The 20,256-nt window shown below is 34.4% G+C and overlaps 1 protein-coding gene, 1 long non-coding RNA gene and 1 pseudogene across 5 annotated transcripts; 2 read left to right on the forward strand and 1 right to left on the reverse strand.

Annotated features, from left to right (window-relative positions):
* Positions 1 to 878: 878 nt before the first annotated feature.
* On the reverse strand, positions 879 to 3,537 carry LOC142627281 (uncharacterized). Its single transcript, XR_012842797.1, has 2 exons — positions 3,407 to 3,537; positions 879 to 1,242 (listed from the first exon to the last, which is right to left on the reverse strand). It is a non-coding gene; the product is annotated as an uncharacterized LOC142627281 (long non-coding RNA).
* Positions 3,538 to 3,686: 149 nt separating this feature from the next.
* On the forward strand, positions 3,687 to 8,721 carry LOC142627280 (uncharacterized; annotated as a pseudogene).
* A 2,386-nt stretch (positions 8,722 to 11,107) lies between these two features.
* LOC142627461 (uncharacterized) lies at positions 11,108 to 17,466 on the forward strand. Of its 4 annotated transcripts, none has more exons than XM_075801327.1 (4): positions 11,108 to 13,208; positions 14,016 to 14,283; positions 15,970 to 16,032; positions 16,977 to 17,466. In XM_075801327.1, exon 1 carries the CDS (start codon positions 11,290 to 11,292, stop codon positions 13,144 to 13,146), a length of 1,857 nt encoding a protein of 618 aa, XP_075657442.1. In that variant the 5' UTR covers positions 11,108 to 11,289; the 3' UTR covers positions 13,147 to 13,208; positions 14,016 to 14,283; positions 15,970 to 16,032; positions 16,977 to 17,466. The 4 variants fall into 4 exon arrangements, with proteins under 4 accessions (XP_075657442.1, XP_075657443.1, XP_075657445.1 ...); XM_075801328.1 differs by having other exon boundaries at positions 15,970 to 16,023; XM_075801330.1 differs by having other exon boundaries at positions 13,998 to 14,283; positions 15,970 to 17,466.
* Positions 17,467 to 20,256: the final 2,790 nt, after the last annotated feature.

Consider the following 20,256-nt stretch of genomic DNA (forward strand, 5'->3'; position numbering starts at 1 on the left):
TTGTAGCCTTAAACTCCAATCAAATTTATTGTTAAACTTTGTACCGAAAAAACAATTATGTAAAAAAAAAAAATGCAATAAAGCAAAATAAATTAAAAATACATACTGTAAAAAATAATTTACTTTGTTTTGTTTGGGCTGTTTTACTAGACAATATTTTGTCACTCTTACTCTCTCAAACAGTCGCACTCAGCCTCGCTCTCCATCTCCACCGGACTAGGGATGGCCATGGGTAGGGTATGGGTATACCCGATCCATACCCTACCCGAAAATGTTACCCATGGATACCCGAATATCAATATCCATTAATATCTATACCCGAATTTTACCCGAATGATTATCCATGGATATCCATACCCTACCCGAAACCCGAAACTTTTTTTTTTTAATAATAATATCCATACCCGAAACTTACCCGAATCTTACCCGAATCATTTTAACTTAAAAATTAACCAATAACTTTATCTTAAAAAAGAAAAAACTAATCAATAAAAGAAAGAAAAAGGCCTTGCCTGCTTGTCATTCAGTGGTACAGGATCTTCTTATACAACACAGACTTTGCAAAGCTTGGTTCAACTTGTTTGACCGACTTTACACTTAAAACACAGAGACTGCGTGTACAAGTGGGCTTTTACACTGCCATTTGAAAGGCACAAACTCCATTATCATCGATGGTGACATTTGCGAGCGAAATATTCCATCTCAGTCAAAGGTGAATTGGACGCCTTTCATGAATCTCAAATTCTTTAATATAGACCACTACACTTGGCCATTGAATTGTTAATAGATTCCCAAACATAAAGTGTATTAAAGTGTATTGTTAATAGATTCCCAAACTAGGTGTGTATTAAAGTGTTCACTTCATGAGAACGTAACAATAAAAATAAATATGATTGATGTTACATTAATAAATTATAGAAATAGTTGCAAGTTGTAATTCTCTTGAATTCAAAAAATATTTCTTTAGATTAGGGGAAAGCTAAATTCGGTAGCCCATGCTAAAAGCAATTTTTGTTGTAATAAGCGTGAAGCCTCTAAAGTCATTCTGGATGCTTGTAAGGACGATCACATTATGATAAGTGCAACCATCAGCACATTCAAAAAAGGCTGATTTGGCCTTGCCTGCTTTAGGCCCTTCAATCTTGGAGATGACACAACTCTTCACCACACTTGCAGAATGCACCTCCACTAAAGTTCTCCAGCTTTTGATTCACGTTTGAGTCCCCATCTACTGTCCCATCTCTGCTATCAAGAAATAAAGCATCAGAATTCACACATTAAGTTACAAGAATTTTGGTATGAATTTAATATATATATATATATAAAAGCATTTTCCCTCTCCTATGTCAAGAAAGGACAAAGGAAAATCATAAATCAAGGCATTCCTACGCCTGTGCTGAAGAAAAATGCTTTCCATTTCTAAGTTCTGCCACGTCCTCACGTTTCATTCTAAGACACACTTTTAAGTCTTTAACTACATGAAACGACAATAAAGTAAACCATGCCATACATCTGGGAAAAAGTAAATCCATAAACAGAAATTGATCAGCTGAAGTTGCAAATTCAGAAGCCATGTTTGATGAGTTTGGATTCTTGTTCTCTCTGTTCTATTGCAAATCAGCTGAAGTCCCTGGAGAGATACCAGGTTCTGAAGCTGTGAACTTTGAGAAACCACATATGAAATTGTTTTCAAATTCTTGAGGGTTCACAAAATCATGTCTCCATCTCTTATGCCCCAATTTTCCCTCAGTTTTGTGAGGAAACCTACATGCAAAAGCTGCAGAAACATCACCAATTTCCCCTAACCTAACATTTGGGCCCCTTTGTCTCTTTGAATTCATGCTTAGAACCAACATCATATACAACACCCTAGAATTCAAAATCTGAACAAAGCCCTAGAAAAAAAAACCCCAAAATTAAACTTTCTGTCTCTAAAAGAACTAATTTAACACAATAGTACAAACCCAAAAATTCAAATTTGTCTCCAAAACAACAATTTAACACAATCGTAGAAACCACTATAGAAAACCCAGATACAAAAATTCCTAAAAGCAACTGTAAATGTTCACAAAACTATGTACTTGTTGGAGCTCTCAGCAATACTAAAAATAAAAAGATTACAATTACAAGCAAAAGTCACGTTCAAGAAATTAAAATAAAAATCCTAGTACCACCCACAACAAAACCAAGAAAAGTTGAAGAACTAGAACCTTGTGAGACAGCAACAGTTCCAGCCCAGTTTGAATTTTTGCATGTTACCCAAATTAGAACTTTAAGATGGTGGGATTTTTCAAACTAGAAATAATGGGCAAAATACAGTTAAGGATGTTAAAAAATACATACGTGCCTCATGATTATGCTTTCAATAACAATGAGTTGATGATGGACTATCAACTAATATCTAAATGGATATCAAAACAAAATCTGCATAAATATCTTCCCACATTTGCTAATACCAACGTACTACAACAAGTCAGCCACCAACACACTTTTGTCTGTAAGGCTTAACCCAAGAGCAGCCATGCAAGTTTATAATGTGGAGGAGATTGGTCCTAAAACAGATTCACTCCCTGCATTTTCTAAATGCAGTGTTATATGTTGAGCAGAAATTGGAACCCATACGCACCAAATTTAAATTTAAATGGCTCAAACCACCTCCTTCTATTAATTAATTTCACAAGTTCTAAGGGATTGAGCTAGTAAGATGATCATTTATTATAATTTCTTTTTTTATCAAATTTTGTACAGTTAGACTTGAGATTTTAAATTTTACGAGGTATTTTGTGAGACCAATATCCTAGAATCTATAGAAGTTGAAACATTCTTGCACTAGAAATGAATACCCTTGGGCCTTGAAATAGAATTCAATAGTGACATGAGCAAAAATTTGTTAAAGGCAGTGAATTGACTTAGAAGTAGAAGAGCAAATATATATTCTGTTTTTCACTCGTGTATATACAAAAAGAGATGGTCTACCAACCTATACAAATTTACAAACAAAAATGGATGCACATGATGAATTCAGGACTAGTGGTTGAGGTTGTGACACCATAACTCAAAATCTGCGTACAATTGCTCAAAATCTCAGTAAAATCAAAATACACAGCTCATAGAGGCATTTCATCGAACAGTTAATTGATTGCATTTCAGTTAGACAAACCTTGAACTCTGAAAAACATAAAATCTCCAACCATTCCTTAACAAAACTAAACCAACCCAAGCACCAAACCTCGTTATTGACACTCCCAGCCTTACCAATAGATTTAGACCCATATGGCCAAGTCAAAACAAAACAAAATACCCATGAAAATTTCGACTACAGAATAGAAAATACAAAACCCATAGACAAAAAATTGCAATGTTGTTTTGAGAAGGCAGAAGGAAGAGAGGGCAGAGAGAGACAAACCTGAACCAGTGCGATTGATGGTGGTATCGGCTTCAACAACACAGAGTCAGAACAGAGAGAGAGAGAGTGACTGTGAGAGAGAGTGACGGCAGTGAGAGTGTCTGAGTTAGAGTGAGACTGTGAGAGAGAGAGATTTAGGGTTTTTTTTTAAAATACGGGTCGGGTATGGATATTATCCATACCCTACCCGAATGATTCGGGTAATATCCATACCCTACCCGATTAAGCTCTACCCATCAAGAACCGGGTATTACCCGAAATATTTGGATCGGGTAGGGTTGGATATCCATTACCCAATGGGTATGGCCATCCCTACACCGGACCACGATTTCTCCCTTCTGAAGTTCCGGAGCTCCGCCGAAACTAAACCCGACCCGAGTTGTTAGCTGAGAGCCTGAGAGACTGTCATTTGTGAAAACCTGATTTGCTTATTTGGTCTCCATGAGGAAATGGGTAAATCAAGAAGCTCTCTTGTTTTTATATCTGATAGCTTCATTAATAGACTAATAGGCCTTCCATTTCATGCTTTTGCTTATTCTGCTAATAGCAGTAGAGAAAATGCGAAAACCCCAGTTCAGAATCGCAATCAGTTGTTGAAATCTGTGAGAGATCACTGCAAATGTGGAACCTTTAGGAATCTTGGTCATGCCTTAGGCCTGTTTGATAAAATGCTTCACATGCACCCTTTGCCTTCCATTGTCGATTTTACTCAATTATTGGGTGCAATTGCGAGAATGAAGCATTACTCCGTAGTCATTACTCTAATTAGAGATATGGGATCGTTTCGAATTACTCCCAGTGTTTATACTCTCAATGTTTTGATTAATTGCTATTGCCAATTGAACCGGGTCGATTTTGGTTTCTCTGTCTTGGCAACAGTTTTGAAACTTGGTTATCAGCCTACCCAATCAACTCTAAACACTCTTGTTATAGTTCTCTGTCTTCAAGGTGATATTTCTGGAGCTGTGAGGCTGGTAGAGGAAATGGAGAAGAAAGGGTATCAACCTGATGTTATTACTTGTGGGACGATAGTAAATGTTCTGTGTAAGATTGGGGAGACTAGTGCGGCTATTAGGTTGCTAAGGAAGCTAGAAAAAGGGGATTTTGAAACTAATGTGGTGCTTTATAACACAATCATTGACGGTTTATGTAAGGATAGATTGGTAACTGAGGCTTTGAACCTTTCAAATGAGTATAGGCATTCAGCCAAACGTTGTCACTTACAATTCCTTAGTTCAGGGTCTATGCAATTTTGGCTGGTGGAGGGAGGCTACTACCTTGTTGAGTGAGATGGGGCAAAGGAAGATCATGCCAGATGTGTGAACCTTCAGTATATTGGTGGACACACTTTGCAAGGAAGGGATGTTGACTGAGGCAGAAGAAGTTTTTGAAGTGATGATTCAAAGAGGCATTGATCCTGACATAGTCACATACAATTCTTTAATTGATGGTTATTGTTTGCAAAACAGAATGGATAAGACAGTTAAGACATTTAATGTGATGGTTGAGAAGGGTTGTTCACCCAATGTGTTTAGCTATACCATATTGATAAATAAACATTGCAAAAGTAAAGAAATTGATGAGGCAATGTGTCTCTTTCTTGAAATGTCCAACAAAGTAATGATTCCCAATGTAATGACTTACACCACTCTTATAGGTGGGTTTTGTCGAGTGGAGAGAGTCCAGGCTGCACCAGAGCTATTCAATACAATGCAAGCTTGTGGCCAACATCCAGATCCCCAAACTTATGCCATCCTGTTAGATGGCCTTTGTAAGAATAAACTAATTGTTGAGGCAATGGCATTGTTTCAAGAGATGGAAGACAAAAGGCTGGGCCATAATATTGTGATTTCCAGCATCTTGATTGATGGCTTGTGTGATGCCGGTAAAGTTAAAATTGCCAGAGAATTCTTTGATAGTCTTCCTACCAAAGGATTGCAGCCTAATGTGCCAACTTACAATATTATGATCAAAGGGCTTTGCCAAGAGGGACTAATAGATGAAGCATGTGAGTTGCTTGAGACAATGGATGGGAATGGTTGCTCACCTAATGATCGCACGTATAACAAAATCATCCAAGGGTTACTGCAACATAATGAGACATCAAAGGCAACAAAATATCTCCAAATAATGGTTGACAAAGGATTTTCAGCAGATGTGACCACTGCAAGCATGTTAGTTGACATGCTATCATCTAATCAAGTAGATAAGAAAATTCAAGAATTTCTTCTAGAGTTTGTGTGAAGGTTTTATCGTTTGTCAAGATCAAGGACAACTTTCATAGGTTTACCCATCACAAGTTAATATGTAAGAGACATGCATTTGCTTTGAGTAAATTTTATACTTTTTACAAGATAGTATCTTTTTTTGTTCTTGTGTGCAAGAATTTCGTTGTGCACTCATGTTGTTGCTTTGAACCTATTTTTATGGATTGTTATTTCAAATATGCTTGATATAAAGTTAATGCGAAATATTGTTGTTCTAAAATTTGGCATTTTTTGTGGTTATTTGTCCATTAACTAGTGGAATTAACGTTAATAAATGTTTCCTTCAATTAAATTAAGCTTTGGATTTGTATGTTAAATTTTCAATAAAATTATATATTACGCTTTAACATAAAGTATGGCAATTACTTTCTATTTCTAGGCTGAATTTATCTTAGTATCATAAAATTTCTTGAACTGTATTCACGCTTAACTTGGGAATCAGATCCAATTAGTGTAGTTTGAATTGCTTGTCAACTTAATGAAGTTGCTTCTTTGTTCATTGACCAGAAGATAAGCAACTTTGGTTGCATTGAGGTACAAAAGTAACCTGATGCTTTGGCGATCATGGAATCCAATGTTTTTGTGGATGTTGTGGTGCTTTAAAAAGTGTATTGAGGAAGAAAATTTATTTCTACTTAGCATAGAATGGAAGAAGGGCTGACGTAGAAGCTTGACTTATGGTACAATCATATTTACTAATCTTAGATTGTAATCTTGTGGAACAAATAAGACATTTGGTGGTTTTAAAATTTAAGGAAAACTAGTTACTTAATCAGTAGCTTATTTATTGTAGCAGGTTACTTAGCCACTTAAGTTTCCTCCTCAGTTTGTCTAATATGAAAGGCTGTAATTTGATATTTCTGGTAACGTAAAAGAGAAGAATTACAGCCGCACTAGCCTTCAGGTGTGTTATACAGCCCTCTTAGGTGGATAGTCAAGAATTCTAGTGTGAGACTAGGTTCCAACCATTAATCAAAGTTTGGCAATCATAGAAATTGAGCTTTCCAATTCAAACACAACCTAAATTTCTGAACTTATATAGATCTGCTCCTAATCTGTTACTGCTCCCTAGATCAGCCCCAAAATCTTTAAGGTTCTGTTTGGTTGGGAGGATGGAAAATGTTCAGAGGATCGAAAAGTGGGAGGATAGAAAATATTTTAGTTTTTTCATCATGTGTGTTTGGTTCAGAGGATGGAAAAATAGGAGGAAAAAAAAAAATTACCATTATGGCCTTATTGTGATTTGAAGCAATGGGATACTAGGGCTAATTTTATAATTTCATGTTCATGGCCATTTTCCCTTTATTGTGACTGTTTGGTAGAGAGGATAACATTAATAATCATATTCTTTTTGCTTTCTTAGTTACGATAGAATTCAAACCAAATGTGTCTATTCTATAATGATTGCTCTTTACTTTTAAGCTAAGACACCCATTGGCTTTTGGTGTAGGCAAAATTTGAACACAAGTCCTTTATTTAACAACAATAGACCTTACCAATTGAGCTAACTGAAACTCACATAAATAATTCATTCTAAATAATGACTTTCAAAATTTTGTGTGGACATAGAGGATCCATACAAAGCGTTGCAGCACAGAATTCTGGTTTGTTCAGGTTCTTGAGATTCTGCAATCAATTGATAGTGGACAGAGACCTGGACAATGATGGTCTATTCTAATGATATAATGCTATTGTGATTGAATCATGGAAGCATAAAACAGAATTCAAGTTGCATGTTTCTTTCATTGAGGGACATTCATTATATGGTTCATTTTTCTGCTTAATACCTAGATATGCCCTCAGCTTCTGAAGCTACTGATATCCCATTTCAATTTATGTTCAATGGCCCAAAAGAAGTAAAATAGGGAAAATTCTTAAGCATTCTTGATTTGTAAATGAGTGCAGAGATAATAGATTCAAACACTTCTGAAATGCTATTCACATGGCAGTTTACATGGGTCCTTTTGACAAGTCCACTTTTTAACAGTGCATGGATTTGGTAAATGTGATGTGGTGGCTAGGTTTGCTTGTTTCTGCAGTTTCTTATATCCTTACTAAGATGTAAATTGAAATGTAACTGTAGCAGGATTGGCTGAAGTCACTAATAGGTATTTTGGTTAATTTCAATATTTGGCAATATGTCAAAGGATAAAATGAAATTAAAGTAACATGTTGCAAACATTCTAAAATATATTGTAATGTGACTTCTTAGTTGTGAATTATTCAATGAAAAATATATACCAATATTTTGACGCTTAGGAATATGTGATTGGGTGGAAATGGTGGGCCTTTTCTTTTCGTTTTTAATTTATAGGTCCATATTTACTCTTAAAACTATGATCAATTTTGTGTGCTTATGAGTAAGCTTGCTGTTGTGTGGAATATGGCTTCCCTTTTGTCTGATGTGAATTTTGTGGAGGTAGTGAAACGGCCACTCCTTTGAATATGTGTACGTATCAGAGTTTCAACTGAAAAGTTCCTTTATTGCACAGCTTTGTGCATGGTTGAATGTTATCCTTGTGATAGTAGCACTATTACAGAGTTAATAGATTTGCTTTCGTTTACTTGTATAATTTGGTCTATTCTTAAGCTTTCTTGTGTTGATTTTTATGCATGAGATAGTTCTTTTGCAATAAAATCCCTTATTAAAAGGGAAAAAAAATGTGAGTAACCTTGCTTTAATGTTTTCTATTATTAAATATGCAATGTTTGTTTTTTTTGGTGTGTATGAAACAAGTTTACTCCCAGGACTATCGAGTGGTCCAATCTAGTAAATTTTAATTTAATCACTATTTAAGGCATTAACTGAAATATTTTGAATTCACTCAAACTTTATGATTGTTTTTTTTTTTTTTTGGTGTGTATGAAACATTATGATTGCTTCTTCTTCTTCTTGTTCAGGAAATGGGTACAGCTGCTGCTTCTTGTTCAACAAGATCTATTGTTTTTATATGCAATCATTTGATTATTGGAGTAAGGTTTCCATTTCATGCTTTACTTATTCTACTAAAAGCAGCAGCAGCAGTAGTAGTAGTTAATCAGGATCAGGATCAGGATCAGTTATATGTAAGAATAACTTATGCAATCAAAATATGCTTGCTAAGCAAGGCTGGCTTCTAATTATAATCCAATCTCTCTTTTAACTCAAGTTACACGGGGATTTTTTACAGCAAATTTAGGCCACAGCCTGCCTGTTGTTTACGTGGGAAGTGTTTTATCAGCCAGACGTATACTTCAGCAAGGTCTGAGATGGAGCTTTGGTAAAGGATGTAACTTCAAAATTTGGGGTGATAAGTGGCGACGTACACTCACCACACATAAGGTTATTTCTCCAGTGCAAGTGATTTATAGGGATGCAAGGGTGTCTGAGTCGATTGATTCTCCAAGAGTTTCAAAACATTTTCTGTGTAATGCATTCTGTTGCTTAGTCATCCCTTCACAAAGTCAAGATATTCATGTGGAGAGCTATGAGTAATTCTTTGCCCCCAATGCAGGATTTGGCTTGTAATGGAATTCCTGTTGATAACTTGATGCCAGATGTCCAGTGTATTGCCAAATGAAGAAACTATTTCCCATGCTCTTTTGTCTTGTAATGCTGCCAATGATGTTTGATCAGCTTGGAAAAATGTTCTTCATAAGCATAACTGGTACGAGACTGATTTTAAGGAGTTGGTTTCCAAGCTAACATGTAACATCTAAACTTGACAGATCTGATCTCAGTATTTTCACTATTATGGCTTGAAAATATGGCATGGATGGAACTTTTTTTTTTTTCACGCTAGGAAAGCTGTTGATTCCACCTATTTGATTCAGTCCAGTGGACAGCTTTTCAATGATTTTCAACATAAGATACGAGTGCAGTGGCAAGTGCAAGGTTTTAACCTCTGCCTGAGATTTCTCAGTACTGGCAACCTCCTTCAGATGGTGTTACAAATTGAACCTGGGATTTGCTTTCCTCTTAGACCTTAATTGTGTTGTTCTTGGTGTTATATTATCTGTGATTGACGAGCATGTTGAAGTTCAAGATTATCACGGGTGGATTCTTGTCAAAGCTTGAAGTTGCTAGGTGCAAGTGATCATCACTCCATCAACTTTGCCTGAGACGTTGGTATTCATGATTTTATCTTTGAATGTGCAGACGAAGGATTGTATGGTTTTTACAAAGAAAATAATTCCTCAAGGACAAATTATGGACATTTGGTTTGTGAAACATTGCAACTCATAAGAAGTACTAGTAGGTGCATGCTCTCTCCCTGGTGGCTATTGAAGGCAATTATGTGGCTATGGCGTTAGCTTTGTATGCTAAGGAGATTATTGATCCTATTGTTTGGCTTGAGTATTCATCTTTTTCTTAATGGTTGATGTATTTTTGCTTAAGTTATTAGTATCTATAAAATTTCTAATCTTTCTATCCAAAAAAAAGAAAAAAGAAAACCCTCTTGCGATCATATCCAGTGCAATGTACTCAAGCAACTGTCAAAGCCTTTTTATTATATCAAGAGATGTTTTCTAACGTACTCAAGTAACTGAAACATAAAATTGTTCAGTATTATTATTTTCGTGTGTATTCTAATAAGTATTATTATTTATTAAAAAAAAGGATGTTTATCCCATATTGGTTGTTTGTGTCTAGTGTCCGTTTATAGTATCAGTTTACAACTACAAAGGTTAGACCCTTTTATAGTTGTATTTTGGTTATGTAATGTATTATAAACCTAGTTTAAAACATTAGTATTACTATTTTCGTATGTATTTTAATAAGTATTACTGTTAAAAAAAACTACTCAATATTACTGGCCATTCGAATTTGGTGCACTTTTTAGTTCACTTTGGTTCATTCAATCTATCCAAAAAAAGAAAAGAAACATACACTCTTGTTAAGCTTCATCAACGGTCCACATCAACTATTTGGTTCACTTCAGTCCATTTGATTCATTTCAATTTATTTCTCTGTAGGACTATATAACTTTTGAATTTATCCAAAGAAAAAAAAAACATATACTCTTGTTTAGCTATATCAACGGTCTATATCAATTCATTTGATTCACTTCAGTCCATTCACTTCGGTTCAGCCCCCCTCTCTCTCACTTTTGAAGTTATCCAAAGAAAAAGGAAAAAAAAAAGTATACTCTTTTGCTAAGCTACATCAATGGTCCATTTCGATTAGTTCAATTAATTCCGGTTCATTTGGTCTACTTCGGTCCCCCTCTCTCTCTCTCTTTTAACTTTTGAATTTATCCAAAGATAGAAAGAAAGAAAAAAAGAAACACCTTCCCAATTGATTGTTATTTTTTTGAGTTATTTTTTTTTAAAGCCATTAATATTTTTTTTTAAAGCCTGTATGACCTGTTAAATTCATAAATTGTTGAAGAAAAAAACCCAAAAAGACAAAAAGAGACAAAAGGAAAAGCATAAAGTTCAAACCCGACTTTAGCTTCCGGACCCGGTTCTTCTCTCACTGATTCAATTGTGATATCTCTTTCTTCTCCCTCCCCGCCACGACGCCTTCTCCTTTGAAGAGTTTCGGAGCTCCACTCAAACCAAACCCGACCCGGGTCTATAACCTGATACCAGATTTGCTGCTGCTTCTACTTCTTCTTCTTCTTCTTCAGGAAAATGGGTACTGCTACTGTTAAATCAACAAACTCTCTTGTTATTATATTCAATCATTTCATTGTTAGAGCAAGCCTTCCATTTCATGCTCTTACTTATAATTATTCTACTCTTACTTTTACAAATGCTCAAATTAGTACTAGTAGTAGTTGTAGTAGTAGTCTTAGAGAAAATGTGGAAAGCCTTAATCAGAATCAGTTCTTGGAATCTGTGAGAGATCAGTGCAAATCTGGAACCTTTAGGAATCTTGATCATGCCTTAGACCTGTTTGATGAAATGCTTCACATGGACCCTTTGCCTTCCATTGTCGATTTTACTGGATTGTTGGCTGCCATTGCAAGAATGAAGCATTACCCAGTTGTCATTACTCTATTTGAACAAATGGGGTCATTAGGAATTGCTCCTAATCTTTTTACTTTGAATGTGTTGATCAATTCCTTCTGCCATTTAAACTGTGTAGATTTTGGGTTCTCAATCTTAGCAAGAATTTTTAAACTTGGTTATCAGCCAAGCCAAACTACTCTAAACACGCTTGTTAAGGGGCTGTGTCTTCAGGGTAAAATTAATGGGGCTGTGAGGTTGGTAGATGAAATGGAGAAGAAAGGGTATGAACCTGATAGATTTACTTGTGGGACAATAGTAAACAGTTTGTGTAAGATTGGTAAGACTGAGGTGGCTACTAGCTTGCTCCGGAAGATGGAAAAAGGGAATTTTGTACTTGATCTGACCACATACAACACAATCATTGATAGTTTGTGTAAGGATAGATTGGTAACTGATGCTTTGAAACTTTTGTTTGAAATGATAAGTAAAGGCATTAAGCCAGACCTTTTCACTTACAATTGCTTAATTCAAGGCGTATGCAATTTTGGTCGGTGGAGGGAAGCTGCTACTTTGTTGAATGAGATGGTGCAAAGGAAGATAATGCCAGATGTGCATACCTTTAGCATACTGGTGGATGCATTTTGCAAAGAGGGGAAGCTAAAAGAGGCAAAGGAAGTTTTTGATGTGATGATTCAAAGGGGCATTGAGCCTAATATAGTCACTTATAATTCTTTGATTGATGGTTACTGTATGCAAAACAGAATGTATGAGGCAATCAAGGCATTTAATATGATGGCTGAGAGGGGTTGTTCACCAGATGTTGTTAGCTATAACATATTGATGAACAGGTATTGCAAAAATAAAAGAATTGATGATGCAATGAGTCTTTTTCATAAAATGTCCAACAAGGGAGTGACTCCTAGTGTTGTGACTTACAACACTCTTTTAGGTGGGTTTTGCCGGGTGAAGAGACCTCAAGCTGCACTAGAGCTATTCCATAAGATGCAAGCTTGTGGGAAACATCCAGATTCTCAAACTTATGTTGTCTTGTTAGATGGCCTTTGTAAGAACAAACAAATTGCTGAGGCAATGGAATTGTTTCAAGAGATGGAAGACAACAATTTGGACCATAATATTGTGTTTCACAATATCTTAATTGATTGTATGTGCAATGCTAGAGAACTTTCGACTGCAAGAGAACTCTTTGATTGCCTTCCTGCCAAAGGATTGCAACCTAGTGTCTCAACATACAATGTTATAATCAAAGGGCTTTGCAAAGAGGGACTGATAGATGAAGCAAGTGAAGTGCTTGAGAAAATGGATGGGAACAATTGCTCTCCTGATGATCGTACGTATAACAGAATCATCCAAGGGTTCCTAAAACATAACAAGACATCAAAGGCAGTGAAATATCTCCAAATAATGGTGGATAAGGGTTTTTCAGCAAATTCGACCACTGCAACTATGTTGGTTGGCTTACTGTCATCAAATCAAGTAGATAAGAGCATTCAAGATTTTTTTCAAAAGTTTGTTTGAAGGTTTTCAGTTTCTCAAGATCAAGGACAAATTTCGTATTTTTACCCATCAAAAGTCAATCTGTAAGTGATGTGTATTTGCTTCAAATAAATTTTATACGTTCTACAAGATGATGTTTCTTTTCATTTATGTGTTTAAGACTATTTGTTCTGTTAAATGTTTGATGATTGTTCGTTCCTCTAACTATTTGATCTTTCATTGCAAGTCATCATGCAATCATGTTGTTTCTTTGAGCCTATTGTCATATATATATATATATATTTGTTTCAAAATTTGGCCAAAGCGAAGTTAATATTATGTCTCATAAAGTGTGGCATTCTTTATGTATATATATACACATAATATTATGTCTCATAATATTATCTCTTTATATATATTATATTAGATTACAAAATTAAAAAAAGTAAAAAACCAGATAGTCTGTTGAAGTTAGTTTTGTGTATTTTTATTTATCCATATCTTTTCTTTTCCCTCATTCTTTATTAGTGGGTCATATGGATATATCGTATGTGTAACTTTATCCCTACTTGCAGTTAAAAATGAGTGTTGAAATCATATGAATTTTCCTCTTTTGAATGCTTTGACATTGTAGTAGTAGTAGTCAAAGTTATCTACAAGTCAATTATATGATTTGTAAAATCAATTTCCCATAAATTAGGAACAACACTTTTTCTACCACCCTTCAACACTTTTGGGAATTTGCCTCTTTCAAATTCTTTATAATAACTTTAGCTTATGCATTATTCTAACTTGACCTTTTGGTTGAAATTAATGACATATATACCTTGTTCATCATATAGAATATAAAGGACCTAAAATTGTTTGTGTTACATTGCTAATTGTAAGCAAAGTGCTCATTGAATGCCTAGGTTGGATCGAGGAATGCTGTGCTGCTTTGCAAACAAGTAGGATCTTCCAATTGCATGAACTTTGCTGAAATCACTGATACGCTTGGTCTTCACTCCCTCTGTCAACAAAACCGCTAGCATATTGACATTCTTTCATGTTTTACCATATATGGAAAATTCAGTATCCACTGATTGAGGCTATTTAAGTAGGGTCTATTTCTGTAGCACATGTGCCAGCAAAGGGCTTGTATGAGGGCTAGACTGGCTTTCCAACAATATTGCTAACAAGGTTAAGCTTTAATGCTATGTTTGAACTCATACCTGATAACTTTCTATATCATTATGTGATTGTTATCTAATATTCGCTCTATTTCTTGGTTCTTGCAAGCTTGGGAGATCGGTAAATCTTCAGTAACCTTTTTATTTATTTATTATATATTATTGTTAAATTTTTAGTAACTTTTTGGAATGTAGTCTATGTCAAAGGGGATATTACTGTTGTTATGTGGCATTTATGTGTTGTAAATTAATAGTGTCCCGAGGGCTGAAAATCTGTCTATTTGTTTAGATCATTGTCAATATATAATAGAAATTGGCTTTTGGCCATGATTCACAATTTATAGATGATTGATCCAACCCATTTTATATTGGGTTCCTCTTGATTTTGGTGCCCCTTCGTTGGATATGGTTGAGATATCTTGTCTCCTCCCCTAATTCCCCATTTATGATTAAAAGGTAATTCTTATGTGGTAAATGCTTTGAGTACTGAAAGATCAATTGGTGCTTATCTTTTATGGGTCACCGATATTTTTGTCTGGAATGGTATTTATGATAGGTAGTAGTGGTACCCCAGTTTCTTGGGCTTCAAAATAGTGCTGTTGGCCTAATTTTTTCTTCCATTGTGGATCATATTTTAATGCATAAAGACATTCAAAAGATTTTCCATATTAGTTTAGAGTAGTGATTTTTAATCTTTGTACAAGCGACTCACTCTTCTACTTGAATCATTCTTGTGCTTTGAAACCCATTAGGATTTTGGTGAATGCTCAGGGTATTGGCGTGCTAGCATTAATTGACTAATCAGTAGTTGAATACATCTAAATGGTTAGGGATCTTTATTAAATTTCCGATAAAAATAATTATCTCCCAAATGTGGGGAGAACATGTTTCCTACAGCACCAACTACATTTTTTAATACTTGCACTTGCTTTTAATATTTGATCCCATTGGTGGTTTTCAGTTACATCTAGCATGCATCACATAATGTGTTAGCATATGTGTTAGGTGTAATTTGGCCTTTTCCTTGATGATGCAATGTTAAGCAAAGTTTTTCTTGAATAGATGGGCCATTATGCCCATGTGAAACAATAATGCATCTATGAGAGAAGTTTAAGTAGACGGTGCCAACGGTGATCACCCATTTAGAGCTCAAATGGGATAAAATTGGTCACTTTGATCTCTTATAACTAGAGTTTCGCTCCTCTTCTTTGTAGCTCATAGTACAAGAATTTGACAAATATCTAAGTTGAGGCACGAAGATCTGACCATCTGATACTGATGGCTGACACTGTTGAAAATGTGACGTTGATAGCCATTGTTTAGCTTATGTGAGACAGTTATTATTCTACTGTTATAAGTATGAATATTTTGATCTAAATTCAATGGGTGGACACCATTGAATCGTAATGATATTGAATAGGATTGATCACCGAATTAGTATGTATATAACATATGGTGAGGTCTTGAGCTTAATTTGGTGTTGACTGTTGATATGATTTAAAAATGTACGCACTAATTTTTCAGTAGTTATGCTTGGAGTTTTAATATCATTCAACAATTTCTTATTCCTTGACATACTTGATGTTGAGCTCTTTTGGAAAGTAAAACATCAAAATTTGATGATTTTGGATGCATTCATTTGTCTTGTGCATTTATGAGTGATAACATAATGTGAAACTTGTATCCGTGACTGTAGGAAAATGAAACTGGGTTGCTGATTATTTCAAGAAACAACAAAGGCTCCTTAAAGGTTGTTTGGGTATGCCCTGTTCTAAACACGCAGGAAATATATGGTTGCTGTTTTAAATCAATATTCTGTCCTAACCAGGTTACAAACTTATTCATGAATGTTGTTTGCGTATTAGGCTTTAGCAAATGAGAATAGTAACACTTTGCACAGATGGTGCTACTATTTTTAAATTGATTATCAGTGGCTATTGGTTTAACTTTAGTTTAAATTAATGAAAAGTTTGATTGCAGTGAGTGATAGAAGCCAGTTATAATGAGTTATTGAAGTAAGCCATGGATCTCCCACCATGCCATGGTGTCATAATTTCAAATAGTTAACTGGAGCTGACTTGGGGTCATTCAGTAGTATTTAACTTCTAGTTTATTCCAAAATGATATCCAAGCTATTTCAATTTCTGTCTCTACAAGAGGGTTTTTTCCTTAGTTTATTCGTTGTGTCATGATAAAAAACATGCCTAAAAGCAGTTTTGTTTGTGGAAAGAAAATTAGAGTGGAATGACAAAGATATTAGAATGAAAATCAAGAAGACTATTTTGTGTGACAACTTGTTCAACAAATTGAGGATTGAGTCAAACTAGAAATCACTTTGGACAGACTTGTATGGCCTCATGTTTTGGAGAATTTTATAATTATATCAAAATTGGTTATTAATTGAATTATTGGGATTCAAGTATGAAAATAAGTCTTTATAAAGTAAAATAGCGACAATTAGTAGCATTTTTTTATGCTAAATATATCTGAATACCAAAAACTTTGCGTTTGGTTAGTATTAGGTGTAATAGCTTTAAAGCACAATATAACTGTAGTTTGGTAAATGCTCCAACTTTCTAGCTCTTTAATACAAAAGTTCTATTATGGTTAAACCTCTGTAGCATGAAACTCTAATTCCAACAGAAATGCCAAATTAGCTCTTACGGTTAAATGCTACTGGAATAGCTCATTTCTTGATTGCAGGGTTAAACCTTATGAGTTCTGGTGCTGGAAGAGTATAGGCAAGGTTCTTGATCTAACAGAAGCAAAATGGAGAGTTGGTAAGGGTGAAGCCATTGCTAGTAACAGTAGTGCTTGGTCTAAAGTAAGAGGTAAAGGCATATTGAATAATTTTCCTAAATGATCTGATAGTTCATGCAAGCAAGAGGTGGAGAGTGGATTTAATTAACAGAAGCAAACCTCTAAGTGCTCAAGAAATCTGGAAGATTTCACTGCCTAGAATGTGGCCTTCCAAGACAAGCTGATCTATCCTTAATAGAGCTCATGATAATATGAAGTTTGGAAGAGCTATTTCCTTCTCTGTAGACAGAAATTTTTCTTCGTCTTTTTTAAATTTGAAAGGTTTGTAATCAGGCACTGCCTGTTAGAGCTGCACCGACGGAAAAATACTTCAGATACCTACTGTCCTTCATGTGATATTGAAAATGAAACTCTTGAACATACTTCATTTCTTGCCCTTAGCTAGAGCTTTATGGTTTGACTTAGATATTAATATCAAAGCTATCACTTATAAAAGAAGAAGAAGAAGAAGAAGATATTATTATCAAAGCTATTGTATGAAGTCTATATATCAACACCATTCATAGAGAGTGGTTAATAAAACAGGTTACTGGGGTAATGATAATTGTGAGGAATATCTTGATTCTCATTCTTTTTTGCAGGAAACTTGTGAAACCTATATATGGCATTTCAGGAAAAATTTATATATATATATATATAGAGAGAGAGAGAGAGAGAGAGAGAGAGAGAGAGATCTATTTTGTTAAATAATATATATTTTTGAATTATTTTATTAAAAACTCTTTTGAAAGTTATTTAGTTAAATAGCCTTATTTGGAACTCGACTTTTGAAAATCAAGTTCCGTTTAAAGACTCAAGTTTTAATCCTTATTAAATTTGCCAAAAAATAAAAAAACTTAGAACTTGATTTTCACAAAGTCGGGTTCCATACAACTGAAAAAAAAAGCATTAAACTCTAATTTAGGCATTTGAGAGAGGCTTTGATAACTCACGAAGAGACCTACTTAAAAACATGGGTGGCTTTTCTAGTTAACATGTTTATATATGATGTTAAAATAGGGTTATATGTTATAATACGATTACATCTTTGCTTAATTGTATCAATAGTTTGTAAATACATGATATTATTCGACAAATGTGTGAGCAAAATGAATGAAAAATTATGATAATTAAAAATAAAAAAAAAACTTCAAAGCACTCGTGAAGTGTGCAGATTATTCGATACAAAAGAAACAAACAAGGAAAACTTACAACCGTCACATTTCATATTATTCTTAATTCTTGGTGGACTTAATCATTTATCTTTTTTTAAACTAATAAATGTAATTCCATAATGATATTCCTAAACTTAAGGGATGTACTGATATTTTCCAAACCAAATTCATGGCTGCGATTGTACGTGCTCCTTATCAAATTTGCAACGAACCAAAATAATAATAATAATAAAAAATAAATAAATGTACTTGGAACTTCCATACAAAAACACACTACTTAGAAATTTACTAAGAAATCGGGTTTTCAAGAGTCAAGTTGCCAGTTGCCACAAAATGAGCATGTAATCCTAATCAACTAATTGTTGATTTGTGGCGTAGATGTATGAGTTTAAATTGCATCCGGAACTGGCGAAAAACACTAGTTTTACGCCAGCCAATAAAAATACGCCACGTCATTATTTCAGTAAATGCCTAAGATACCTCACCGCATACAATAACAACTCTCTTAAATCCAAATCACAGACGCTTATCAAACCAGACCAAATTTTAAAAATCTCCTCTGCTTCCTCTTGCGTCTTGCTTGAACCTCCACCCCACCACACGCCGATACATGCCGCCACTCAAGTTGCATGATTCGTTGCTGGAGCCGCCGTGAGCATGGTTTTGTGATTCAAAGGTTTGTTTTTCATGATTTACCCTTTTTCCCATTAGTTGCACGGGAGAGAAAAAAGCGAAAGCGAACAAGACCAACCAAGAACGCAACCTAAGACGCCAAATGAATGACCAATGTCCTCAGGTCTCTCATGCCCACCTCCTATATTCAAAGGGTAATTATATATCATTAAATTCTATAAAGTTCCAATCTTTAGTTTCACAATTTCGAAAGATTGAAGCTTTCTTCGTTTCGGTTAAAATTAAGGGTTACCAAGCTTCTATTATTGGAGGTGCAATATACTTTGTGAAGGAACTAGAGCAGCTACTTCATTCCCTTGAAGCACAAAAGAGAACGAGAAATAAACAAAGAAAGCAGTGAAAGCTTCACTGTGGTCCCATCCAATGGCTTCTTTATGTTTTCACAAAGTAGAATTGGTTTTGATGAAGGGAATTGTGAGGAAGAGGTGAAGTTAGAGAACAAATCTGAGGTGGCGTGTTTTTATTGGCTGGCGTAAAACTAGTGTTTTACGCCAATTCCGGACGCAATTTAAACTCTAGATGTATCTGTTGACACATGCAATTATTTATTTATTTATTTATTTATTTATTTTTATTTTGATAAAAGAAATGATATATTCATAATATTTTTACAACAAATTTTAAATGGCATGTTGTTGCTAGTTGTTATTGTTGGGACAAAAAAGTAATTTTAGTGGTAGGTTCAAATTTGAACCAATAACAACTAACCACTTATTATTTATTGTGAAAATATTGTAAAAATGTTATGAACGTAATATTTCTCTTTTGACAATGAAGCCCATCAAAAGTAAAATAATTTGGCAACCACCCTGTTAAAAAGGATAAGACAGTAGACTATAGAGAGGCTTTGTGGATCTGATTAGGAAATTCCCAAAATGGTAGGATTTGACAGTGAGCACAAAAAAAGAAAAAAGAAAAAAGAGAGTTATATGTTAGTGAAATTACAAATTTTATTTTCTACCAAAAAAAAGAAATTACAAATTTTATTATATTAATCCTTCAAAATGACGTGTAAAGTTTTAAACTCAAGAAAAGTAAATAAATAATTTCTTTTATTATTTAAATTATTATGTTGTTGATGTAACACTAATTACTATTCATTATAACATTTGATACAATTATATTTATTTTTTAGTAGTAAATTTGATGAATATAAATTTTTTGTATCACTTTTTGTGTTCTATTTTATATTACACCAATCACAACTTACCATGTATTTGTTTAACTTTCCTTATAAAATAGTCAAAGTTTAAAATGAAAAAAAATAAACACATGACAATTTTTAATTTGTGGAATATAAAGCGCAAGACAAAAAA

This window comes from Castanea sativa, chromosome 3, assembly GCF_040712315.1.
Source record: "Castanea sativa cultivar Marrone di Chiusa Pesio chromosome 3, ASM4071231v1".
Taxonomy (NCBI): domain Eukaryota; kingdom Viridiplantae; phylum Streptophyta; class Magnoliopsida; order Fagales; family Fagaceae; genus Castanea; species Castanea sativa.

Bases quoted from the DNA above. Each gene is read 5' to 3' on its own strand.
- LOC142627461 (XM_075801330.1), top strand. From the start codon at position 11,290: ATGGGTACTGCTACTGTTAAATCAACAAACTCTCTTGTTATTATATTC.